The 27016-nt window shown below is 42.8% G+C and overlaps 2 protein-coding genes across 4 annotated transcripts in view; one reads left to right on the plus strand and one right to left on the minus strand.

Moving 5' to 3' along the window:
* The window catches only part of LOC135055374 (uncharacterized), a 902783-nt gene extending 883084 nt beyond the window's left edge, over positions 1–19699 (plus strand). Inside the window, exons 5-6 of one of the 2 annotated variants that reach the window (XM_063959373.1) lie at positions 16364–16464; positions 19319–19699. In XM_063959373.1, coding sequence (XP_063815443.1) covers positions 16364–16464; positions 19319–19325 — 108 coding nt within the window. In that variant the 3' untranslated portion in view covers positions 19326–19699. The remainder of the gene's footprint in view (positions 1–16363; positions 16465–19318) is intronic. The other variant, XR_010243739.1, reaches the window with a different exon arrangement.
* The window catches only part of EDN3 (endothelin 3), a 248320-nt gene that overhangs the window by 20142 nt on the left and 201162 nt on the right, over positions 1–27016 (minus strand). The window lies entirely within an intron of this gene.

Raw genomic sequence — 27016 nt, forward strand, 5'->3', positions numbered from 1 at the left:
TACTCATGGCTCCGGATTGGCCAAGAAGGACTTGGTACCCGGAACTTCAAGAGATGCTCACAGAGGACTTATGGCCTCTGCCGCTAAGAAGGGACTTGTTTCAGCAAGTACCATGTCTGTTCCAAGACTTACCGCAGCTGCGTTTAACGGCATGGCGGTGGAACGCCGGAACCTAAGGGAAAAGGCATTCAGGAAGAGGTCATTCCTACCCTGGTCAAAGCCAGAAAGGAGGTGACCGCACAACATTATCACCACATGTGGCGAAAATATGTTGCGTGGTGTGAGGCCAGGAAGGCCCCACGAAGAAATTTCAACTCGGTCGATTCCTGCATTTCTTGCAAACAGGAGTGTCTATGGGCCTCAAATTGGGGTCCATTAAGGTTCAAATTTCGGCCCTGTCGATTTTTCTTCCAGAAAGAAGTGGCTTCAGTTCCTGAAGTCCAGAAGTTTGTCAAGGGAGTATTGCATATACAACCCCCTTTTGTGCCTCCAGTGGCACTGTGGGATCTCAACGTAGTTCTGGGATTCCTCAAAACACATTGGTTTAAAACCAGTCAAATCTGTGGATTTGAAGCATCTCACATGAAAAGTGAACATGCTCTTGGACCTGGCCTGGACCAGGCGAGTGTCAAATTGGTGGTTTTTTTCTCAAAAAAGCCCATATCTGTTTGTCCATTCGGACAGGGCAGAGCTGCGGACTCGTCCCCAGTTCTCTCCCTAAGGTGGTGTCAGTGTTTCACCTGAACCAGCTTATTGTGGTGTCTTGCGCCTACTAGGGACTTGGAGGACTCCAAGTTGCTAGATGTGGTCAGGGCCCTGAAAATATAGGTTTCCAGGACGGCTGGAGTCAGGAAAACTGACTTGCTGTTATCCTGTATGCACCCAACAAACTGGGTGCTCTTGCTTTTAAGCAGACTTTTGCTAGTTGGATGTGTAATACAATTCAGCTTGCACATTCTGTGGCAAGCCTGCCACAGCCAAAATATGTAAATGCCCATTCCACAAGGAAGGTGGGCTCATCTTGGGCGGCTGCCCGAGGGGTCTCGGCTTTACAACTTTGCCGAGCGGCTATTTAGTCAGGGGCAAACACGTTTGTAAAATCCTACAAATTTGATACCCTGGCTAAGGAGGACCTGGAGTTCTCTCATTCGGTGCTGCAGAGTCATCCGCACTCTCCCGCCCGTTTGGGAGCTTTGGTATAATCCCCATGGTCCTTTCAGGAACCCCAGCATCCACTAGGACGATAGAGAAAATAAGAATTTACTTACCGATAATTCTATTTCTCTGAGTCCGTAGTGGATGCTGGGCGCCCATCCCAAGTGCGGATTATCTGCATTACTTGTACATAGTTACAAAAATCGGGTTATTATTGTTGTGAGCCATCTTTTCAGAGGCTCCGCTGTTATCATACTGTTAACTGGGTTCAGATCACAGGTTGTACAGTGTGATTGGTGTGGCTGGTATGAGTCTTACCCGGGATTCATAAATCCTTCCTTATTGTGTACGCTCGTCCGGGCACAGTACCTAACTGAGGCTTGGAGGAGGGTCATAGGGGGAGGAGCCAGTGCACACCACCTGATCCTAAAGCTTTACTTTTTGTGCCCTGTCTCCTGCGGAGCCGCTATCCCCCATGGTCCTTTCAGGAACCCCAGCATCCACTACGGACTCCGAGAAATAGAATTATCGGTAAGTAAATTCTTATTTTTTAATAACTTTGAGTATTAAACAAAGTTTGTGTACACTGAGCCATCAAAACACAAAGGTTTCACTATCTCAGTCTCACTCAAAAAAGTCCGTATTTCGGAATATTCCGTATTTCGGAATATTTGGATATGGGATACTCAACCTGTAATACAATTACTAGAGCTGCCGCCACATCATGCAGTTTAAGGGATAAAAAAAAGTTTACAAGTGCGCTGTCAGCTGGTAGGGGGATGGTCTATGCCCCAAGATAAATAACAAACAGAATAATGAATAACCAGCGCTGGCTGTATAAAATTTATAAAAAATTATATTTATAAATGGCTTGTTATAATGAACACAATTATTTAAAAAAAAAATTAAAATATACAAAAAATATATCAGATACCAGTAGTGTGAATAAATGAATTAAAAGAATATATACCACTCTGGAGCCCCCTGGATATTAACTGGCTGGGGTTTTGTAGATTTTGGGACGCTGTGCTCACTGGCAATAACAACAACCAATTGATGGTACGTTCTGTAGAAGTCCCATAAGTGGAAATCTGTTGATTAGAGATGAAAGTTCCCCATAAAAGGTTCAATCACAGATTGGTAGCTGGTCTTTCATATTGCAAAACTCTTCCACAGGGTAATTAAGGTCCTTATAACATATGTATTTGGAAACAAGCTGGATGGTGATGTCCAAACAAATTTTTCCCACAGTTGCCAGAGATAATTACCAGGGTCCTGGTGGTGTGTAAAGAAGCTCAACACGTTTCGCTGGTAGCACCCAGCTTCCTCAGGACCATATGCTCCTGAGGAAGCTGGGTGCTACCAGCGAAACGCTCAGTTTAAGGGATAGAACTGCTGCACATGCCCAGTGGTAGCAGTTTCTTCTACCAAGTTTGCTGTTTGTGTGTGGATCTGAGTCCTCAATCAGTGTACTGGACCAAAGAGTAGCTACTAGGAAGAATAGACAGGTGCCTTACCATGAGGTGGGAGAATGTGTGCTTAGAAAGTTCAGAACTGGTTCTATTATGTTTGTGTATTTATTATGGTATGTTTAACCTTTTTGCTGACCATTTATTTATATTTAAATGTTTGATACAGCCTATACTTGAGACCATCTATAGTGTTACACACTAATACAGTGTGTATAAAAAAAACAACAATGTTTACATTAATATCCAGAGTCTATAAAAGAGAGAGTCTTCTACCGCTCCCCCAGACTCCCGCACTTGCTCTAATGTTCCGCAGAGTGGGAGATTGTGGACTTTAATTTGAAACCCCCCTCTAGAAATTCTGCGTTTGCCCCTGGGCTCACTTTAATTAAGCTGTAAGTTACACTGTCAGCTAAGTAATTGTAATGCAGATCCCTATTGGTTGCAGTAAATGGTTTATCTGAAATATTACAGTTACTTCACTTCTTTTGTTGGATGCTTTTGTATTTTTTTTTTGTAGGAATGAAGTCTGCACTGACCCATGGATTTTGATAATACACAAGTTTAGTTGCCATAGGCGGTGCTTGCACCGCGTTCTCTGCTCTGAATAATTAATTGGAAACATATACTGTAAAACATGTTATACAATTTTATTTGGCTTTTGTGCCAAGTTGATTGTCCATGGCTGTTTCAAATTAAACTTTTCAAGCCAGATGTTAGCAACATGAAAATCTTCCAATATTTTACATGTACAAAAAAAAAGTTATTGAAACAGTTTCACAAGATGACAGATAGTGATTTATGCAGGGGTTAAAGTGGTCCGGAACTGTGACCACTGTGCCTGGCCTGCAGAGCAGGTTTCTTACCCACAGTGCTCCGCACCACCCATATCCAATATGGTGGCTGGCACTACAGTGCCATGTTAACCCCCTCCCTCCCACGGCAGGCCAGGAATGAGTTGCAGTGATGTCATTAATCAACATCTGGTCTCATTCCTGTGGCGAGGGCACACAGAGCAGCAGGGCACCCACCATACTGGGCAGAACCCCTGGCAGAATTATGAGGTAATTTGGCTGCCTAGTCTTCATAATAGAGCACACAGTATAATGATAATAATGTAGTGATGTATTGATAATGCAGACTGGGGTAGAGGTTTGTGGGAAGGGGTTACAGTTCAATAGATCTACAGTAAGAAGATCTACAATCATTAGGTCAACAGCGAAAAAGTCAATATGGACAAAAGGGCGATATGGAAAATGGTCGACACACAATTTTCTTGCATTGAGCATATGAACCCCCAATTAGTGGTTGAAACCCTGTTGTATGAATATATCATAATATCCAATATGCATACTGAATACCAACTCAAGACACTTCCAAGGGAGGCTCAATTTCTTCAGATGTCTCCTGATGCAGAGAAACCACCATATCAGTGTGAAAAAAAAAAAAAAAAAAGAGAGATAGAGACTGAAGCACCGGGCATGCAAAAACAAAACATGGGGCACCCAAGTGACAATAACCTGGGAACCCCATAAAAAAAAAAACCAGAGGGTTGGTAGAAAAATAAGAGTGATGGCACAGAGCAATTCATTTTTAAGTAACCTAATATGATAGTTTAAGCTGCTCGATGGGGTGTTAAAAAAAGCAAAAAAAAGCATCTAGAATGTGTTTCACACCATCACAGCCGCTAAAGGTTCTGGGATGTTTTACCTTGCTCTAGAACTTTCCTTATTTGTTTCCAATTAGTATTTCAGTACCAATCTCACTATACTAAAGAACAGCTTTCAAGGGAAAACATTTGTTGCTCTGCACACCATCAGCCCTTGTTGCGGTTTTGCTGGGGATATGGGGAGGGGGGGCGGCATTGGCAGAGATGAGTTAATGCTGAAAAATACACGCAGGTACTTCTCAGCATTTTCCACACCCACCTAAAACCTTTGCACAGTACTGTATATTTTAGGTTCTTGCAATGGAATTAAGTATACAAAAGCAAAGTAATGGGGCAGGGGGGGGGGGGGAGAGGGTAACAATGAAAAATAAACAAAACAAAAACCCAGCAAGCAGACAGCCATAGGCTGGTCCCACGTGACCTTTCCAGTTGATTTATGGGAGCCAGAGCACTGAAGACTGGATCTGTGTCCAGGTTGCCTAAACACATGTGCTTGCAACAAGATAATACAGACAGGTCTTATTTGAAAGTGTTTAACAACATTTGAGAATGCATTAAACTTGCTTTTACTCTGATAATGATGATGATAATAATAAGCATAACTTTACAATTGACTGTTACCTTCAAAACTGACATATATTGCAATTTTACAGCCTTGAGGGGAAATGTATCGAGCTTTAGGGGGAGATCTGTCCAATCTTGGAGAGAGATAAAGTACCAACCAATCAGTTCCATTTGCAAACTGTGTTTGAAAAATGACAGGAGCTGACTGGTTTGTACTTTCTGCCTCAAAGTTTTAGTAAATCTCTTGACACCTCTCCAACCAAGCACTGGTATGTGATTTAAAACCCAAAACACCCTATATTTTATATATATATATATATATATATATATATATATATATATATATATATACACACACACACATATACATACATACATACACACACACATATATATGTACACACACACATACAGTTGTGCTCATAAGTTTACATACCCTACTAGAATTTGTGATTTTCTGGCCATTTGTCAGAGAATATGAATGATAACTCACAAACTTTTCTTTCACTCATGGTTAGTGGTTGGGTGAAGCCATTTATTGTCAAACAACTGTGTTTACTCTTTTTAAACCATAATGACAACAGAAACTACCCAAATAAACCTGATCAAAAGTTTACATACCCCAATTCTTAATACCGTGTATTGCCCCCTTTAACATCAATGACAGCTTGAAGTCTTTTGTGGTAGTTGTGGATGAGGCTCTTTATTTTCTCAGATGGTACAGCTGCCCATTCTTCTTGGCAAAAAGTCTCCAGTTCCTGTAAATTCTCGGGCTGTCTTGCATGAACTGCACGTTTGAGATCTCCCCAGAGAGGCTCAATGATATTGAGGTCAGGAGACTGAGATGGCCACTCCAGAACCTTCACTTTATTCTGCTGTAGCCAATGACAGGTCAACTTGGCCTTGTGTTTTGGATCATTGTCATGTTGGAACATCCAAGTACGTCCCATGCGCAGCTTCAGGGCTAATGAGTGCAAATTTTCCTCCAGTATTTTCTGATAACATGCTGCATTCATCTTGCCATCAATTTTGACCAAGTTTCCAGTGCCTTTGTAGCTCACACATCCCCAAAACATCAGCGATCCACCTCTGTGTTTCACAGTAGGAATGGCGTACCTTTCATCATAGGCCTTGTTGACTCCTCTCCAGATGTAACGTTTATGGTTGTGGCCAAAAAGTTAAATTTTGGTCTCATCACTCCAAATGACTTTGTTCCAGAAGTTTTGAGGCTTGTCTCTGTGCTGTTTGGAGTATTGTGAGCGGGATGCTTTGTGGCATTTGCGTAGTAATGGCTTTCTTCTGGCGACTCGAACATGCAGCCCATTTTTCTTCAAATGCCTTCTCATTGTGCATCTTGAAACAACCACACCACATTTTTTTCAGAGAGTCCTGTATTTCAGCTGAAGTTATTGTGGATTTTTCTTTGCATCCCGAACAATTTTCCTGGCAGTTGTGGCTGAAATTTTTGTTGGTCTACCTGACCGTAATTTGGTTTCCACAGAATCCCTCATTTTCCACTTCTTAATTAGAGTTTGATTGGCATTCTCAATTGCTTGGATATCTTTTTATATCCCTTTCCTGTTTTATACAGTTCAATTACCTTTTCCCGCAGATCCTTTTCCCGCAGATCCTTTGACAATTCTTTTGCTTTCCCCATGACTCAGAATCCAGACACGTCAGTGCAGCACTGGATGAAAGATGCAAGGGTCTTTCAGTAGTCCAGAAACTCACTGACGTTTTATACACACACACTGATTACAAGCAAACAGATCACAGGTGAGGATGGTTACCTTTAGTAGCCATTCAAACCTGTTTGTGTCAACTTGTGTGCATGTTATCAGGCCAAAATCTCCAGGGTATGTAAACTTTTGATCAGGGTCATTTGGGTAGTTTCTGTTATCATTATGATTTAAAAAGAGTAAACACAGTTGTTTGACAAGAAATGCCTTCACCCAACCACTAACCATGAGTGACAGAAAAGTTTGTGAGTTATCATTCATATTCTCTGACAAATGGCCAGAAAATCACAAATTCTGCCAGGGTATGTAAACTTATGAGCACAACTGATTATTTATATATATATATATATATATATATATATATATATATATATATATATATATACACACACACACACAGGTTGAGTATCCCATATCCAAATATTCCGAAATACGGAATATTCCGAAATACGGACTTTTTTTTAGTGAGAGTGAGATAGTGAAACCTTTGTTTTTTGATGGCTCAATGTATAGAAACTTTGTTTAATACACAAAATTATTAAAAATGTTGTATTAAATGATCTTCAGGCTGTGTGTATATGAAATATAAATGAATTGTGTGAATGTAGACACACTTTATTTAATGCACAAAGTTATAAAAAAAATTGGCTTAAATGACCTTCAGGCTGTGTGTATACGGTGTATATGTAACATAAATGCATTCTGTGCTTAGATGTAGGTCCCATCACCATGATATCTCACTATGGTATGCACTTATTCCAAAATACGGAAAAATCCGATATCCAAAATACCTCTGGTCCCAAGCATTTTGGATAAGGGATACTCAACCTGTGTGTGTGTGTATATATATATATATATATATATATATATATAAGTGCAGGGTAATGAGACTGGCGATTATGCCCTTTCTTTAAAGTGAAGGATGATAGCGCATCATACTCTCACAGAGGTGTGGCAACCAGTGCATATTGTATAAAGGTTTCTTTTGCGGTAGCTTTGTTTTACCACGTGTAAGAATACAACCAGTATTCACCCTAAACGATGCCTAGCAGTCACAGGTATCGTCAGCATATCCCAATCAGTGAGGTTGTTTAACTCCTATAGGCGTGTCTTTGTGGAATACATTAGTGTCCCTATGTGTCACCGCTCCATTATGACCAGAATGCAATATATGATAAGATGGATAACTAAGTCAGTGCTAAGTTTTCCACTCAAGAAACAAATATCCCACAATTACAATGTGCAGGAGCGAGAGTTACAACAGCTCCCTTTAATCAATCATTGCAAGCCCTCTTTCCAGATCGCAGGCTTTTAATCTAAATAGATACAAACTAGTGGAAATCCGTCAAATGTTAGTTTTTCGACCCATTGATTGCTCTGGCCTTCCAGTAAGGCTCTCAAATGTCATTTTTTTTTTTGCTGTGGGGGAGAAAATCTGTTAAAAGGTAAGTATACAAAAAAAGTATTTACTTTAGGACTGATCATAGAACACCATGCACACACCAAGTCTGACACTGAAATGAGCGCCTTATGTAGATTAGGGCAATGATCTCCTTCGCAAGGTAAAGTGGACATTTTGGATCTAGCGGTAAAGCAGATGTTTATATTACTTGCGCATGCTTCTCCCATGGATTTTACAAGGGAACATGGCGTTCTGCAACACCCAAACCATTACTCCAAGCTCATTTTCTCTTCGACTGGCACATCTGCATGGTAAGACCTATATTTTAATACCTCAACCATATTTTTATGTTCAGCCATTCTCTCCAAATAGGTCTCACAGTAAAAACCTTATCGAATTAATATATAGATAAGTCTTGTTAACAGCAAAGTGTAATTTATCCTTAAAAAAATAAAAAAAATTATAGCAATTCTTTTAAAAGTTTTTCCTTGGTTCAGTTTGTGAGCATTACCAGGTGCATGTACAAGCAGTTAATGTCACTGTATGTTATATTATCTTTGTTTAGTTTGCTTTAATATTTTGTATAAGGCATTTATAAATAGGAAAATCGGGTTCCGTGGCTAGGGAATGGATCACAGGGTCGACCCTAATTAGTTCGGCAGTCATTAGGTCGACCACTATTGGTCGAGATGTCAAAGGTTGAAATGATAAAAAGGTCAACATGTGGAAGGTCAGAGGGTTAAAAGGTCGAAACTGGAAAAGGTTGACAATTTATTTTTTCTGTGTCATTTTTGCCATCAAAGCACGTAGAACCCCATTTAGTGTACCGCTGTGCTCGCCATGCTTCGGGCAAGATCCCTTCCTGCAATCGGCATGGTTTACTGTTCCCAATCTTAGTCCACATGGATGGTCAAGTATGAAAAAAATCCCCCAAAAAGCTGTGTCGACCTTTTTAAGCTGTTGACCATAAACACTGTCAAACTTTTACACATTGACCTAATACATGTCGACCATTAATGGTGAACCTGTCATCCGCATACCCCTCCTTGGCTCATCTCTGAACTTGTATTGCATAAAACAAAAGGGCCGGAGTTCTCCCTAAAGCTGGGTACACATCTATATAATCGTCGGCACATTCTCTCGATATCGGGTGAGCGGCCGTTGAATGTGTAGGTGTGTATGCAGCACTGATGCAGGAGCATTAGCCGATAAACAGTTTATACCACTCCTCCAATGGTCAGGACTGGGATGTTGCATCTCATGGCAAATGTTACTATTTAAAGGCTGGTAGTGCTTCCATAGAAGGATATACTAGCAGGTCCAGCAGACGTAACCAGGCTGTGGCCGGAGCACGGGGGGAAGAAGGTAAGGCATCGGTTCCGCTTAGAAGGGGAATCAGACACAGCCGCACTGTTTTGGGAGAGACTACCAAACCGTCGCTGATGCGGCTGCCACCTCGGGTGCACCAGCGCTAGGCCTTAGGGATCAGAGGCTCCAGGAATAGTATGAGGCCGCGATCCCTATGGTTGATGTCAGTAGTGGGGAGTCAGATGCTTTCCTGGTCGCCCCTCCCCCCAGTTCATGACTAGTTTTCTCCGAGTCTCCCGCCATGAACGGTTTCCCGCTTCCATCTCAGACGCTGTACACGAAGGGGACCCAGTCACAGCCTAAGCGGCTGTGTTCACTATAGGTTCATGGAGCAATTGTGTACACTATTAGCGTCTGGATTGCTAACATATTGATCGGTCCTGTAAGCGACGCGAGTCTCCCTGTGTCCCACAGACTGAGTTTCCAGGGTCAGATCAGCTGACTGAAATCATGGAAGAGGCTTGGGCTACGCCCAATAAGTTTAGAAATCCTAAGAAATGGAATTCCAATTATCCTCTTCCAGCTGGGGATGGTTTAAAAAGGGAGGTGGCTCCTAAAGTAGATACGCATGTGATTCGATTAGTGCGAAAATCTACATTACCTTTGCCTTCAACATCATTAAATGATGTCACAGGGAGGAGATGATGGTTTTTAAAAACCATTTTTTCCCTGTCTGTGGCAGTCATAAGGCCAGCCATGGCTTCAGCTTGGATGGCAAAGCCAGTGGCTGCCTGGGCTGATGCACTGGATGAGTATTTTTCAATAGCATCTAGAGAGCAAAAATCCCATATACTGTAGCACATATAAAACAGGCTGCAATGTTCTTGGAAGAAGCAGCATTGGATATGGGTACTATTGCCTCCAGGGAAACAGCTTCAACAATTGCTGCTCGCAGAGCAGTTTGGCTACGTACATGGAAAGCTGATTCAGAATCTAAGGTTTTGCAATATTTGCCTTTTCTGAAGATATTCTTTTTGGTAAAGAATTGACAGATGCTGACTCCAAGAAGGTAAAGTTTCCTTCCACATACAATTTCAGACCTAAAGTTCCGACTTTTCGGTCTCAAGGAAAAGCTAAAAGAAAAAGTGATGGCAGGCAGTCCCAATACAAGAAGTCTGGTAAGACTAAAAAGCATTGGGCTACCAGGGGACCGGGTGGTAAAACAGATAATAAGCCAACAGCCTGATTGTTCGGGCCTCCACCTGGGGGATCCCAGGGTGGGGGGGGGGGCACTTCTTCAGTTTGCACAGATCTGGCAGCAGTCTACAACAGATGCCTGGGTGCAGGAATCTGTATCTCTAGGTTATGCTTTTGCCTTCAAGAAGCACCCTCCTCGAAGGTTTTTTGTAGCGGCCCATCTCGGGTAGAGATGAAGGCCAGGGCTTTGCAAGAGGCAGTTCATAAATTGCTTCAGTCAGGAGTAGTCATTCCAGTTCCTCCTGCGCAATGAGGACAGGGATTTTACTCGAACCTGTTTCTAGTTCAGAAACCAAATGGGTAATTTCGGACCATTCTCAATCTCAAAGTGCTGAACAAGTACATTTGGGTACATATGGAGACTTTACGTTCCATAATTTTGGCCATGGAGCCAGGGGATTATATGGTATCCCTGGATATACAGGATGCTTACCTACGTGTTTCTATAACACTGTCCCATCAGTGCTTTCTCAGGTTCGCTATTCTCCAACAGCATTTTCAGTTCCAGGCCCTACCTTTTGGGTTAGCCAGAGCCCCCAGAGTATTTACCAAGATTATGGTGGTAATGGCAACTTATCTCCACCAGCAGGGAATAAAAATTTGTCCATACCTCTATGATCTTTTAATCCTGGCACAGTCGCAGGAATTGCTCCTGTGTCATCTGCAACAGACAATAACGTGTCTGCAAAGGCACGGGTGGCTCATAAATTGGGCAAAATAGTCTCTGGTTCCATCATAGCGGATGACTCAATTGGGGGCTGTACTGGATTCAAGTCTTCAGAGAGTAATTTTACCTCTGAACAAGATATCCAAGGTTCAGTCAAGGATTCAGGACTTACTACACAGTCAAAAGGTATCCATTCACGCAGCAATGCGTGTGATGGGATTGATGGTGTCAACATGGTGGAGTATGCACATTTCCACTCGAGGCCTCTGCAGCATCTGATCCTTACCAAATGAAATGGGTTGCATCAGATGATAAAAACGCAGAATATGGTTCTGCCAGTCTCCAGGGCTGGGGAGCAGTATCAGGAAGGTTGTGTCTCCAGGGGAAATGAACCAGGGAAGAAGGTTGCCTGCCAATAAATATATTGGAACTTCAGGGCATACACATGACACTGATTCAGGCAAAGGACATTCTTCATGGAAAACCAGTTTAGATCCGCTCGGACAATGTGACGGCAGTAGCGTACCTCAACCATCAGGGAGGAACTCGCAGCCGAAAATCGATGAAGGAGGCAAGTCACATACTAAAGTGGGCAGAACTCCATCATCCAACCTTGTCCGCAGTGTTCGTTCCGGGAGTCCTAAACTGGGAAGCAGATTTTCTCAGTCGACACGCCATTCAGGCAAGCGAATGGGCGCTACACCTGGAGGTCTTCCAGATCCTAGTAGACAAGTGGGGGTTGCCAGAAATAGATCTCATGGCGTCCCGTCATAACAACAAAGTTCAAGCATACTGGTCAAGAACAAAGGATCCCAGAGCGATCTTTGTGGATGCCCTGTCAGTGAGATTGGATTTTCATCTGGCTTATGTATTTCCTCCAATCACCTTGTTACCCAAGGTGGTGAGAAAGATAAAGCAAGGAAAGGGTGCCATGATACTAATAGCTCCGGCCTGGCCCAGAAGGCATTGGTACACAGATCTGCAGAGAATGTCGATGGATGCCCCACTCCTGCTCCCTCAACGTCCAGATGTACTAATGCAGGGTCCTTGTTATCACAATCATCTGGATCAACTGTCTTTGACGGCGTGGTTCTTGAAACCTCTATCCTGAAGTCAGGAGGATTCTCACAACAGGTAATTCAAACAATGCTCATAGCAAGGAAACCTTCCTCAGCTCGCGTTTATCACCGAATATGGCAAACCTATATTCATTGGTGCAGTGAACGGAAAATGGACCCTAAGTTTTTCAGAGTTTTCAAGGTCTTAGCATTCCTTCAGGCAGGAATAGATAAAGGTTTGAAGGTGGCTTCCTTGAGAGTGCAAATGTCAGCATTGACTGTATGGTTCCAAAAGAAAATGGTCAGCTTACATGAGGTGCGTACTTTTTTCCAGGGAATGCTGCACATTCAACCTCCTTTTGTTCCTCCTAAAGTGCCTTTGGATTTACATTTAGTCCTAAAGGCCCTTCAAGTTGCCCCATTTGAACCACTTAATAAAGTGGATCTTAAAAGGTTGACAGCTAAAATTCTCTTTCTACTGGCCATGGCGTCAGCTAGCAGAGTGTCAGATTTAGGGGCATTGTCATGTCATTCCCCATTTCTAATTTTTTTATCCAGATAAAGCAGTTCTCAGAACTAGATCTGGGTATCTTCCCAAGGTGGTGTCTAAATTCCACCTTAACGAAGAAATTGTAGTCCCTGCTTTCCAGGTTCCGGGCCTTTCTGCAGGAGATTCATTGCTGGACTTGGTCCGTGCCTTAAGGATCTATGTGGATCATATCAGTGCCATCAGAAAGACAGATTCTCTCTTCATTCTCTATGGATTTCACAAGAGAGGATGGCCTGCTGATAAGCAGACACTGGCAAGATGGCTTCGGATGACTATTTCAGAAGCATATTCTCAATCTGATCTCCCTGTTCCGGCTAATGTCTCTGCTCAGTCTACTCGTAAGATAGGTCCATCAAGGGCAGCACAACGTGGTGCTTCAGCAGAACAGATACGTAAGGCAGGCACATGGTCTTCCATTAACACATTCATTAGACATTATGCCATGGATACCTTTCCCTCTCATGATGCGGAATTCGGGCGAAGGATTCTGTCCAATCAGGAGCATCCCCACCACTAAAATGCTGTGGGAAATCCCAATGTTATCCTGTGGATAACCTGTGGATCCTGTCGGAGAAATATATGTTATGGTAAGAACTTACCGTTGATAATGGTATTTCTCCTAAGTCCACAGGTTCCACAGGGATCTCATCCTGACGTACCTGATTTGAGGATCCTTTGACTCACTAACCTTTTCTTCCTTGTACGGAAGGGTGTGTATGTGTGTTCTTCTCGCCTGATTAGGTCTATCTATGATGCTCCTGCCTTGAGCTTTGGTATACAACTGATTTGCCTGAGCCAGGAGGCGGGCCCGTTGCATGCTGGGAGGCAGAAAAGCTTTGACAGATTGGTGCAAATCCGCTGTCGCTTCATCATATCCCAATGTTATCCTGTGGAACCTGTGGACTTAGGAGAAATACCGTTATCAACGGTAAATTCTTACCATAACGTATCTTTAGTGAGGTGTAGTCGGGGTGTAAAGGACACAGTGTGAATCCTGATTGGTATTTGTTTGTTTTTTACTAAACACTGAGTAACATCACCAAACAGGTAATTTCAACTTTAAACTTGTCATTTATTTTTTACTGTCTGGACATGGCTACTAATAACAGATGCACAAACAAAATTCTTAACGCCATGTGTGCAAATACTAGGAGCTTAAGAGACAAAATTCCAGAGCTAATTGCGATAATGACAAGGGATAACCTGGATATTGTGGCAATTACAGAGTCATGGTACAATGATAATCATGACTGAGACATAGCTATACCAGGATACAATTTATTTAGGAAGGATAGAATGGGAAGAAGAGGAGGAGGGGTAGCAATGTATGTGGAAAAAAGCATAAATGCTACTTTAATACAAAATATTGAAGACAAAACTGAAATGTTACTAGTGGAGTACCCCAGGGATCTGTACTTGGACCAGTTCTCTTTAATATCTTTGTTGGTGACATTGCAAATGGTATTGAAGGGAAAGTATGCCTTTTTGCAGATGATACAAAGATATGCAGCAGGGTAGACACACCGGGAGGGGTAAAACAAATGATTAATGACCTAGCTAGGCTTGAGAAATGGTCAAGAACGTGGCAACTACAGTTTAATGCTAAAAAATGCAAAATCATGCACTTGTGTCTCAAAAACCCAAAGGCTAAATATAGTATCAAGGGTACTATAATGGAAACTACTGTGAAGGAAAGGGATTTAGGAGTCACTATTTCAAGTGACTTAAAGGCAGGAAAGCAATGCAACAAAGCAATGAGAAAGGCAAGTCAGATGCTTGGTTGCATAGGGAGAGGAATCAGTAGCAGGAAAAAAGAAGTGATAATGCCACTGTATAGGTCATTGGTGCGGCCTCATCTGTTCTGGAGACCATATCTCCAGAAGGATAAAAATACATTAGATAGTGTACAAAGAAGGGCAACTAAAATGGTGCCTCGCCTATATCACAAAACTTGCCAGGAAAAGCTATAAGATTTTAACATGTATAGTTTGGAGTAGAGAAGGGAAAGGGGGGACATGAGGGAGGCAGGTTCAGGGGAAATTTAAGCAAAAATTACTTCACAGAAAAGGGTAGTGGATAAGTGGAATAGCCTCCCATCAGAGGTGGTAGAGGCTAAGACTGTAGAGCAATTTAAACATGCTTGGGATTGGCATATGAATATCCTTACAAAAAATTAAGGTTCAAAAAGGGTTGAGATTACCTACAGGATAAATAAAAGGGGCAGACTAGATGGGCCAAGTGGTTCTTTTCTGCCATCAAATTCTATGTTTCTATGTGCTGCACATGTGACCTCCCGATCTCCAGAGAGGAACCCCACAGCAAACATAGGACAGGTAAACAAATATTTACCATTAAGAATTAAATCAGGATACATTCTACCAAGATGATGCCAATCGCACATATCCATAATGCTGCAGCCACACACACACACACCAGAGGCTGTGAAGTGGTAAAATGAAGGGTTCTCAGATGTTTTACAGTACAGTATAAAACATCATATGGACAAGGTTAAGAACTGAGGAATACCACACTCTTAATTCCAATCCCATGATTGGGATTATAAAGTAAACGTACTTTGATCAAAGATGAAAGACTTTTAACCCTTTTCCAGCCACATGGGACCAAGATGGCGAAAACAAACATAAAGATGATAATAAATGTTTTCCCTGTCTTCAATGCTTCTCTAAAATAAACTTGAAACTGACAAATCTAGTGTGTGTGTGTATGTGTGTGTGTGTGTGTATATATATATATATATATATATATATATATATATATATATATATATACACACATACATACATACATACATACATACATACACTGTATAATCATTAACACCACACTGATTTAACAACAAACCCCATCCAATGTCAGACAGTTGAATCTCATATAAATTCACAATAAGCAAGATAAAAATTACATTACTCCCACTCAACTACTGTCTGACCACGTGGGACCTCCAGTCCCATCACAAAACCAGGACAAAAATCAAAACTCCCAAGTGAGTAAGTGCAACAAAATATCCTTACTAAGAACTAAGGCTCAAAAATTGTTGAGATTACCTAAAGGATAAAAAGGGGGCAGACTAGGTTCTTATCTGCCATCAAATTTTACAGTATGTGTAAATTAGAAAGTATTTTTAAAGAGACGTATTTTTCACGCTCATGAATGCTGCGATTTGGTTCAGAGCTTTTTATTGCCAGCAGATTATAATTGTCGTGTGTGTGTGTGTGTGTGTGTGTGTGTGTGTGTGTGTGTTGAAACATAAATATCAACACAGTCTTTATAACCAAATAAAAGTAAATTACAAAGAACAGTTATGTAATTTACTTGTATTTGGTTATAAAGCCTGATGACAGTCGTGCAGACAATTGAAGCGTTGCAAACTATACCAATGTGTTGGTGATTATTATAAGCCGTGAGTGCTGCATCCTTGCGTTGAGATAGACAGACAATAACATAGTATTTTTCTTTTACTTGTACTGCTTTTCTTCATTGTTTTTCTCTGGATGTTATTTCCAGTACCTAAATAAAATTACCATAGACACACTTATGGGGACGGAGGAAGGGAATCATGCTCTGTCATGCTGCGCTCATTCACTGATGTCTAATTGGACAAAAAGGTCAGTGCTGACTTTATAAGATCAAGTTATAGTAGCCGGGGGTCTCTGCAGAGTCACCTAACCTTAGGGGGCATTCTTTGCATACTTGCATCCTGCTCATGTTCATCTCTAGCCATTGTCTTACTCTAAATGTTATGTCATATTATATCATACTTGCCTACCTGACCCTCTCCATGAGGGAGAAAATGCTCTGTTCCTGGACTCTCCTGGTTATGTATGATTGTCATCACCTGTGGTAAGCTAGTTAATTGATAAGAAAGGTGTTTCACCACAGGTGATGGCAATCATACATTACCAGGAAAGTCCAGGAACAGAGCATTTTCTCCCTCATGGAGAGGGTCAGGTAGGCAAGTATGTATTATATTTGTCTGCTCCAACTTCATTTCACTAAACAGCATACTTGCCTACCTGACCCTCTCCATGAGGGAGAAAATGCTCTGTTCCTGGACTTTCCTGGTAATGTATGATTGCCATCACCTGTGGTCAGCTAGTTAATTGATAAGAAAGGTGTTTCACCACAGGTGATGGCAATCATACATTACCAGGAAAGTCCAGGAACAGAGCATTTTCTCCCTCATGGAGAGGGTCAGGTAGGCAAGTATGCTAAACAGGCTTACAGAAGAAGAAACATCTCCTATATATCTCCTGCCATTTAGAACGTAATACTTTAGACCAGTATTAAATAACGCTAGCTATGTAAATACATACACAAACACCACTCCAAATTCTGGGCACCTTTTAACTTAAAGCCTGACAAGGTTTGGACTAGCCTTTACACTTAAAGTAACCAGGTGATTCCCTGCTGGGCTCCAAACCTTGTTTCATCAGCTGTCCCAAAACCATTAACTGATTACTCATCTACAGCACATATGCAATTGGCTGTTCTCAATAGCTCTTCTAGTCCAGGTTATAACAAGAGGATGGGAGGGGGACATATGAAACACTGGGTAAATTGATATACAGTTGGAATCTATTTGTGCATGTTGCTGTAAATGTGAATAAAATATTTAAAACTATGAGTGGAAATTATATTCCACAGTCCAGCTTTATCTTAATCAGATCATTAAAAAAAGAACATAATATAATGGTGTCATGATACAGTGATCCAATTACAGAATAACTGAACAGATCTGCTTATAAAAGATTTCTCAAAAAACAGTTATGCTGGGTACACTTTAGACCAGAGGTTCTCAAACTCGGTCCTCAGGACCCCACACAGTGCATGTTTTGCAGGTCTCCTCACAGAATCGCAAGTGAAATAATTAGCTCCACCTGTGGACCTTTTAAAATGTGTCAGTGAGTAATTAATACACCTGTGCACCTGCTGGGTTACCTGCAAAACATGTACTGTGTGGGCTCCCGAGGACCGAGTTTGAGAACCTCTGCTTTAGACCAGTGCCAACTGGTCAGATTAATTAGCATATCTGTCAAGAGATCAGACAAAGAACAGAGCAGGTTTTGCCATTAAAATATTTTCCTCAAGGACCAGGAGAGGGGAGAGAGGGGGGGGGGGGGGGGCTGATGGCCTCCTTTTTCACAAAGACACATTTCCGTTGACAACATTTTTTGGAAAAAAGACACCCAATGCTAGAAGGTTCATAGCCCAGAGGTGCTGTTTGGTGACATTGCAGCAAAGATGTATGAGGACACATCTGCATGTGCAAAACTGAAGAATTTGCAGTGGTGTAACTACCGTATGTACTAAGGATTTGGCTGCAACGGTGTTCGGGACGTCTGCGGGGGCCCACTGCTCCCTTCCACCCAGTCACGCTGCAGCACACAGGCTTCACTGCCACCACCGCATCTGGTGACTTGTATCGGTGTGCCCCGCCCCCATTCCTTGCATGACAGACAGAAGCCCCACTCTAATTCCCCACCTGTACTCCCCTACGATGACATGCAAACGCAGAGGGGGACTGGTGAAGGTGATGATTAGTTGGGACCCTGGACAGATGCAGGCTACAGTGCCTGCATGGAATCCCTGACATGGACAGGCTGGTGTTGTCTGCGGCCTTTGGGCATTACTATGTAGGGCATAACGTACAGGGCATTACTATACGGAGCATAATGTGGACCAATGGGCATTACTTTTTGTGGAGTAATATGTATAAGGGGATTACTGTGTGAGGGGCATAATGTGGCACAATGGGCATTACTGTGTGTGACATAGTGGTGTAATGGGCACTACTACTGCATGGCATAACATGAATGGGCGGGGGGGGGGGTTAACACTGGACACGCTCAATGTTGTTTGATCTTGGAAGCTAAGCAGAATTGGGCCCAGCTAGTACTTGGATGGGAGACCTCTAGGGAATACCAGGTGATGTAGACCTCTGGTAATGAGAGGGTGGTCTTAATCCAGGTTTATACCATACCATGTGATAGTGCTCTTTTGATCTTGCCACTTCTCAGTCAGACTCATCAATAGCTATTATCATAATTTTTTCCAATCTGTGAGGCATACCCATTTGGGCAACTGGTACAATAGTTGAAACAATAGTTTCAACTATAGTTGAAACAGGATTATTTGAGAAATACCTTTGTCAGACATTTACACTTTGAAAAATTAGTATTCAGGAAACAATTCTATTTCAGGTACCAATTATATGAAGCTGTCTTACTATACAATATTTTCACAGGCATATTCTTACCCATATACAGTATGTCTGTAATTTGCTCAAGACATAGGAAATGTCACTAACCAGTGACTTGTTTAATAAGGCTTCCAATGGGTAGGATACTGAATTCTGATGTCATACGGGATTTGACCTATGTTTTTAATGATTTAGAATAAAAGTTATATTTTAATAATCTTAAGCATGCCCCAACAAAGAGTCTTTTTTTTTCTTGTTAGTATTTAGCATTCCTATATTGACTTCATGGACAGTGCTGGAAGAGTCCCGGGAGCAGCCCACACATCCACGGAGTGAGGAAATTGACTGCTTCCCCCTCAAGGCCACTTCCCCACTAGTAACAGCAATAAGGCTCCTGTGAGGCCCCACCCCCTGCGTGCAGAGCCTTGCTCCTTTGGAAGAACATGTGCTGCAGGTGCACACAGAAGTTATATTGGCCGCAACAGGAGTCGCCGATTGCACATAGAATGTCTTCTTTTTCTACCACATTATTTAGTACTGTATTCTCTTATTTAAAATGCTTGGCTTGAATCAGAACCTATAATAGCGTATACTGTATATCTGCAATTAAAAACTATTTGTAAAAAATGAGCAATAAACAGCATTACATTTGTAGGATATTTCCTCATACATTTGTTATTATAACTAATAAAGACTGATTTTAAAATAAACATGAACAAGTGATTTAGATCACTTATGGTATACAGATTCCTTTTCTTTAGTGTTGTACATTTTTGCAATAGCATCTAGTATCCATTAGATTTTACATCTAAAGTCCCATGAAGCTTCACAGAATATTTCTATAATATAGAACACAATTGTACTAAAAGTACTGTACAGCGCTAAAAGAATAGATGCAGACAGGTGGAAAGGATCAATCAACAATTTAATGAATAAAAATTGATATTAAAATATAACAATTAAAAATTAATTATTGCACATAAAGAGCAATTTTAAAAATATGGCTAGCTGTTGAAAAGCCAATTAGGATCTTATGCAGGACATGGATGATTTAATGTCCAGTGGTTGGTGGACCTCAATTTTCCTAAGCCACAATAAGTGTATGTCTCTCCACAAATAATTACCAATCCTGGAGGTACCAATGCAAAATTCCCTGGCGATGTCTCAGCAGGTGAAGATTTCAACGCACCAGTTTAGGGAAAAGTAAGTCCTCCATATAGCAGTGGGATGGTAGTAGGAAAGAGTCCCAGGCTTGTTTAGAAGTCCACCGTCCAAATGTCCTGGATAATAGTGTCCCAAGATCCAACAAGTGGGTTCTTACGCGTTTCGCTGTCTTCCAGGGGCAGCTTTATCAAATATATTATGTGTTATACTATAATATAACACAAACAAAAAGAAAATTATTTTAAGAGGCACTTGAGATTTCTCATACGTCCTAGAGGATGCTGGGGTCCACATTAGTACCATGGGGTATAGATGTGTCCACCAGGAGCCATTGGCACTTTAAGAGTCTGAGAATGTGGGCTGGCTCCTCCCTCTATGCCCCTCCTACCAGACTCTGTTTAGAAAATGTGCCCGGAGGAACCAGTCACAGCTAGGGGAGCTCTACAGAGTTTCTTTAGTAAAGTTTTTTTATTTTAGAGTTATTATTTTACAGGGAGGCTGCTGGCAACAGCCTCCCTGCTTCGGTGGACTAAGGGGGGGGGGGGGAGTAGTGTCCGCCCTGCGGGGTCTGAGCCACTATCTCCGCTGACAGAACACTGAGCTACTGAGGAGATAGATCGTTCCCCGCCACAGGGGATCGCTCACCCCAGCAGCATGCCGCCACCCCCTTACAGAGCTGAAGATCAGTGGCAAGTGAGTCACCGACCCCCCTAGCAAGAGGGGGGCCGGTGTGAAGATGGCGGCAACAGGGTAGGAGCGCAGTACTAACTGTGATCCGGAGGCTCAGCGGTACTTAGTTCTGCGCTGTGAGGGGCGCCCTGAGGCAGCATCTGAACCCTGCACTGGTCAGCAAGCCTATCGGGGTCCGTGGATCTCAGCCAGCATTTTACCTCACCAGTATAATCCTTGTGAAGAGCGGGAAGACAGCGCCATTTGGGGGCGGAGCTTCTCCTCAGAGCGGACCCAGCAGCGTTTCAGCGCCATTTTCCTGCCTGCACAGCACTGTCCAGGAAGAACAAGTCCCTCCACAGCAACTCCAGCTATCTCTCACGGTACCAGGGGGTTGTAGAAGGGCGGGGCTGCATTATGACTGTGTAACCTATTAAGGTGCACAGTCAGCGCTAGTAGGGTCTTCCTTTACATTGAAAGCGCTGTGTGTGGGTTGGCTCCAATCTCTGTCTCTCTTGCCATTCTTGGGGGTGAAACTCTGTCCTCGTGTGTGTGTGTGTGTGTGTGTGTGTGTGTGTGTGTTAGTGTGTGTGTGTGGAGTGTCTGTGGTCTACATTAAGCAATGTCTAGGGACTCTGTGTCATATGCTGCAGAGGATATGTTCTCTCAGGATGATCTCATTCCATGTAATCAGGATTGCACTGGTTTAGCACAGATACCAGCAAGGGAGCCTGAGTGGTTATCCTCTATCAAATCTATGATTTCTCAGATTTCAAGTAGGGTTGCACAAAATGAATCTGCAACTCAGGCTTTACAGAACTCTATGGCAGTCTGGCCAGTTGTATATTCACATAAAATGTGCTCTTGCGCAGATCATGCAGGATGATACAGATACCGATTCTGACACTGCAGACGGTGACGGGGATGTGTTGCGGGGGGGGGCAGCATCTCTTGCTAAAGGGGTGCAGTTGATGATAGGGGATATTAGAGATGTGTTGAATATTGCTGATACAACACCCGAGCAGGTTGAGGAGGCTTACTTCACTGAAAATAAGCCTCGCTAACCTTCCCTGCGTCAAAGGAATTAAATGCTATTTTTGAAAAGGCTTGGGAAAACCCGGATAAAAAAAATCCAGATACCTAAAAGGGTTCTGGTGGCATTTCCTTTCCCGGTAGAGGATAGGAAAAAATGGGAAAACCCGCCTATTGTTGACGCGTCAGTATCCAGACTCTCAAAAAAGGTGGTTTTACCTGTTCCAAGATCTACCGCCTTGAAAGAGCCGGCTGATCATAAGATTTACAATACGCTCAAATCCATGTACACGGCTTCTGGGGCAATACTACGTCCCACTATTGCCAGTGCTTGGATTGCCAAAGCTATAGTAAAAGTGGTCAGGAACGTTACTTGAAGACTTGGATACTATGGAGAAATGTGATGTTGAATTGTTTTTACGTAACATTCAGGATTCAGCAGGATTTCTGGTAGAATCCATGAAAGACCTGGGTTCCATGGCTGCGGGAATTTCTTCCATGTCTGTATCAACTCGTCGAGGACTGTGGTTACTCCAGTGGTCTGCCGACGTGGAATCCAGGAGAAATGTGGAGACCCTACCCTACACAGGTCAGGCTCTCTTTGGGGAAGCGTTAGATGCGTGGATCTCCACGGCTACGGCTGGTAAGTCACCGTTTCTTTCCTCAACTACACCTGCTCCGAAGAAACCCTTTTCTTCAGCTACATCACAGCCCTTTCGGTCTACCAAGCCCAGAAAGGCCAAGCTGTCCAACACCTTCTTTCGGGTAGGTCAGCCCAAATCCAAGAAACCTGCGGCTACAGGTTCCCAGTAACAGAAACCTGCTTTAAGTACACCAAAGTCCTCCACGTGACGGTAGACTGCACGCCCCGGAGGCGGGGCCGGTGGGAGCAAGACTCAGGCATTTCAGTCACGTCTGGGTGTCACCTGGCCTGGACCCCTGCGTGTTTTCTCCACATCCACTCATCCCAAGAGTTCTAAAACTCATAAGAAGAACAAGAGTTCAAGCGATCCTTATTGCTCCAGACTTGCCAAGAAGGGCTTGGTACGCGGATCTACTGCAAGGAGAGCCGAGGCCTCTTCCTCTTCGGGAGGACCTGCTGTAGCAGGGGCTGTTCGCCTATCAAGACTTACCGCGGCTACATTTGATGGCATGGAGGTTGAACGCCTGATACTGGCTCAAAAGGGCATTCAGAACAAGGTTATTCCTACCCTAAAACAGGCTAGGAAAGGAGTAACGGCTAAACATTACCATCGAATTTGGAAAAGATATGTATCTTGGTGTGACTCCAAGAAATTTCCTGCGGTGGAGTTTCAACTGGGACGGTTTCTCTTCTTCCTACAAGCCGGTGTGGATATGGGCCTGAGGTTGGGATCTGTGAAGGTCTAGATTTCGGCACTATCCATTTTCTTCCAGAAACAATTGTCTGCCCTCCCTGAGGTTCAGACCTTTTTGAAGGGAGTTCTGCACATCCAACCTCCCTTTGTGCCGCCTACGGCGCCTTGAGACCTTAACGTGGTGTTGCAGTTCCTTCAATCGGACTGGTCCGAGCCTCTACAGGGGGTTAAGGTCAAATTTCTTACATGGAAGACTGTCACGTTGTGGGCCATAGCTTCTGCTAGATGTGTGTCAGAGTTGGGGGATTTGTCCTGTAAAAGCTCATACTTGATCTTCCACGAAGATGGAGCTGAGCTCCGGACACATCAGCAGTTTCTTCCGAAGGTTGTGTTGGCATTTCATATCAACCAACCTATTGTGGTGCCAATGGCTACCGACTCCTCAATTTCATCAAAGTCCTTGGATGTTGTAAGGGCTCTGAAAATCTATGTGAAGAGGACTGATCGTCACAGAAAATCGGACTCTCCGTTTGTCCTGTATGATCCCAAGAAGATTGGGTGTCCTGCTTCTAAGCAGACAATTTCTCGCTGGATCAGGTTCACTATCCAGCATGTGTATTCTACGGCAGGATTGCCGTGCCCTATGTCTGTCAAGGCCCACTCTACTCATAAGGTGGGGTGTTTCCTGGGCAGCTGCCCAGGGCGTCTCAGCTTTACAACTTTGTGGAGCTGCAACTTGGTCTAGGTCGAACACATTTGCAAAGTTCTTCAAGTTCGATACTTTGGCCTATGATGATCTGAAGTTCAGTCAATCAGTGCGGCAGGAGCCTCCGCGCTCTCCCTCCCGTTCTGGGAGCTTTGGTACATCCCCATGGTACTAATGTGGACCCCGGCATCCTCCACGGACTACGAGAAAAGGATTTACCGGTAGGTAACCATAATCCTATTTTTAACATTTATTCATAAAATAAATAGAGACTAAATTAAATATTAGTATTTTAACAGTATTAGGCTCTAAACAGAATGATTCTGTGCAATATTATTTAGCAAATATATAAGGCAACAACTCATCATTTGTATGTTGAAGACTCCTAAAAATTAATAACTTAATTGCAATCTAAAAAGAACATATCAATCTTTTCAGAGAACACTGTGACCGATACAGTCTCCATGTCTAAGAAATTCAAGCACATAGCCAGAGGAGTGACTGGAGGTTGGGAATGGATTGCTGTGTGGTCTGATTGGACACCTGTCATTATAATACAGTCTTGCATGTCTCAAACAACTTTCTAGTAAACTTCCCAGCCTCCACATTCTTGCAGTAGTTGGAAATGTTTAGCAACAACCTTTTAATTAATAATGTGCCCAAGGATGTTTCACACTATCCAGTGTTTTAAAGTGTGAAATGCACATACAGCCGCCAGCAATGTAAGAAGATAATGCTGTATAATTAAGATTTTTCTTTTTTAAATGCACGTTGTCAGGCAGTCATGGATAGCAAGCACGGATTCCATTAGATTGTCTTTTATGAAAAATTCTCAGTGCACAATAAGAAACAGACTTCCTTAGCAGTGAGTTCATTCATATTAAAAGGTGACTTTGGGGGGTTGGGTGGATGATATAAGCTTGGTTGGGAAAGTATAACTAAAGGCCCATATAGACAGCAGAGATGTGTTCTGAGCGAACCGCTCAGCACACATCTCCCGCCGCTCAGCACAGCGCGATGTGTGCTGTGCGATGTGGGGGGAGGACGGGGGGCTGCTCCTTTCACCCAGCGGGTGAAATGAGCGACGTGCTAGATTGGCCTGCATGCAGGCCAATCTAGCACCGGCGATAGCGATGTGCGGGGCCGCGCATCGCTATTTCTGTGGGGGCTACATACGAGTGATCTGTGCTTGAAATCTAAGCAATCTAGTCAGATTGCTTAGATTTTAAGCATGGATCTCTCCGTGAGTACCCCCCTTGCTTTACTTAACAAATGAGTTCAACGGATTCTGCATAAATATTTGACAAGGAGCCATAATACATACAGTAGAACTGTTTATAAATATCAATGTATCCCCCCAAAAAAGAAAGTGCTTATATATAAACCATACAATTCTCGAATTCCTAAGACTTTCTACTTTAAATTACAAATCTGGTCTCTCGTCTCTACAATCTGCAAACTAGATGAACTAATAAGAGCAGTGGCCTATGGGGCAAAGTGCAGTGGCAGATTTTACCCATGGGCTGCAGGACAGCAGCCTCCACACCCCCCCCCCTCCCCCAGTAAAAGCCACAACTTCAGTGAACTCGCATATGGGGCAAAGAGCAGTGGCAGATTTTACCCATGGGCTGCAGCCGCCCCCAGTAAAAGCCACAACTTCAGTGAACTCAGCCAAGCCAGTTGCAGTCTGTGACTGCAGTGGCTTCATTGTGACTGGCAGTGACTTCCTATTTGAAGTCCTTCCTGCAAGTCACCCGCAGGACAGCCAGTCCCATTGGGAGTCATTTCCTCCCTCTGAGACTACCAGATGGGGCTGCAACTAGCAGATCGCTGGCTTCTTGTAGGAAGCCACACCCTGTATAATTGTCAGCCCAATCCAGTTTATAAGAACTGCAGCTGATGCAGTCCATAGAAGCCGGGGGTATGCGCATGCACACTCAAGCCGCCGCTTGTGCGCATGCACTAGTCCCAGCACCTGCCAAATAAATTGCGTAGGCTCCGGAGGGGCGACCAGCCCTCTCCTCTCTGGCATGGGCAGAGGCAGCCTGCCTACTCAAAAAACGTAGGAGCCGCCGCTGATTAAGGGGATGTTATAGGCCAATAAGCTCAGATTTATGCTAGCGAAAGCCATATATATGTATGAATATACCAGTAATGCAGACTCTTGTCTCACACTCTGGGACTGTTCAAAAGCTGAAAGGATCTTCCCTTATAAAATCTGTCTGTGACTGCTTATTATATATGTCCACCCTTAATAAAATTATGTATAAGTAACCTGCTAGCTATAAATAAAATCCATTATTTTAGATGTGAAAGAAGGATGTGCTTCCAGAAAATGGCATCAACGTATTGATCTTATCATTCACAGTAATAAATTACCTCCACCTCAATAGCAAAAAAAACCAAAAACATTTATTAGAACAAAATGTTTTATCAACAATCCACTTAAGCAAATGTCAGCATGTGCCAAATGACAAATACAGTAGTTAATTAGTTGACCCTTATTTTGTTGACAATCAAAATGTTGTCAGTGCAATGTCCACCTAACAATGTAGTGTCGGGGTAATGTTACTTAAACCATTTTAATCGTATTGGCATACCTTTAAACATGAGTTAAAAGGTAGATACATTTAGAACTCTAACTCCCACAGCTGCATTCTCTGGACATTTTAATTGTTGACAGCATAAATGTCGACCTATCATACCAAACCTCACACCAGCTTCATTATGACACCATTGTGATATGGAATAGGCAGAGTGGCTTCCAAAGTTTAGCCCTCATCAAGCAGGAGTGCACTTATGCTCTCTGTCCTGTCTTGCCCAGGCACAGGTTCATGGAGTGCTATCGTTTGTAACCTACTTTGTTTATTTCTGCATTATGTGTATCAATAATTTTTTTTTTATATTGTATTTTTTAATATACCACTGCGCTATGGACACTAGGTGGCGCCATATAAATGAAAGATGATCATTTGCTTCGCTATCTGTCCCAAATGTATTAAGTCTTAGCAAGTGATAAAGTGGAGATGGATAAAGAGTGATAAATGACC

This window comes from Pseudophryne corroboree, chromosome 3 (genome assembly GCF_028390025.1).
Source record: "Pseudophryne corroboree isolate aPseCor3 chromosome 3, aPseCor3.hap2, whole genome shotgun sequence".
Lineage (NCBI taxonomy): Eukaryota > Metazoa > Chordata > Amphibia > Anura > Myobatrachidae > Pseudophryne > Pseudophryne corroboree.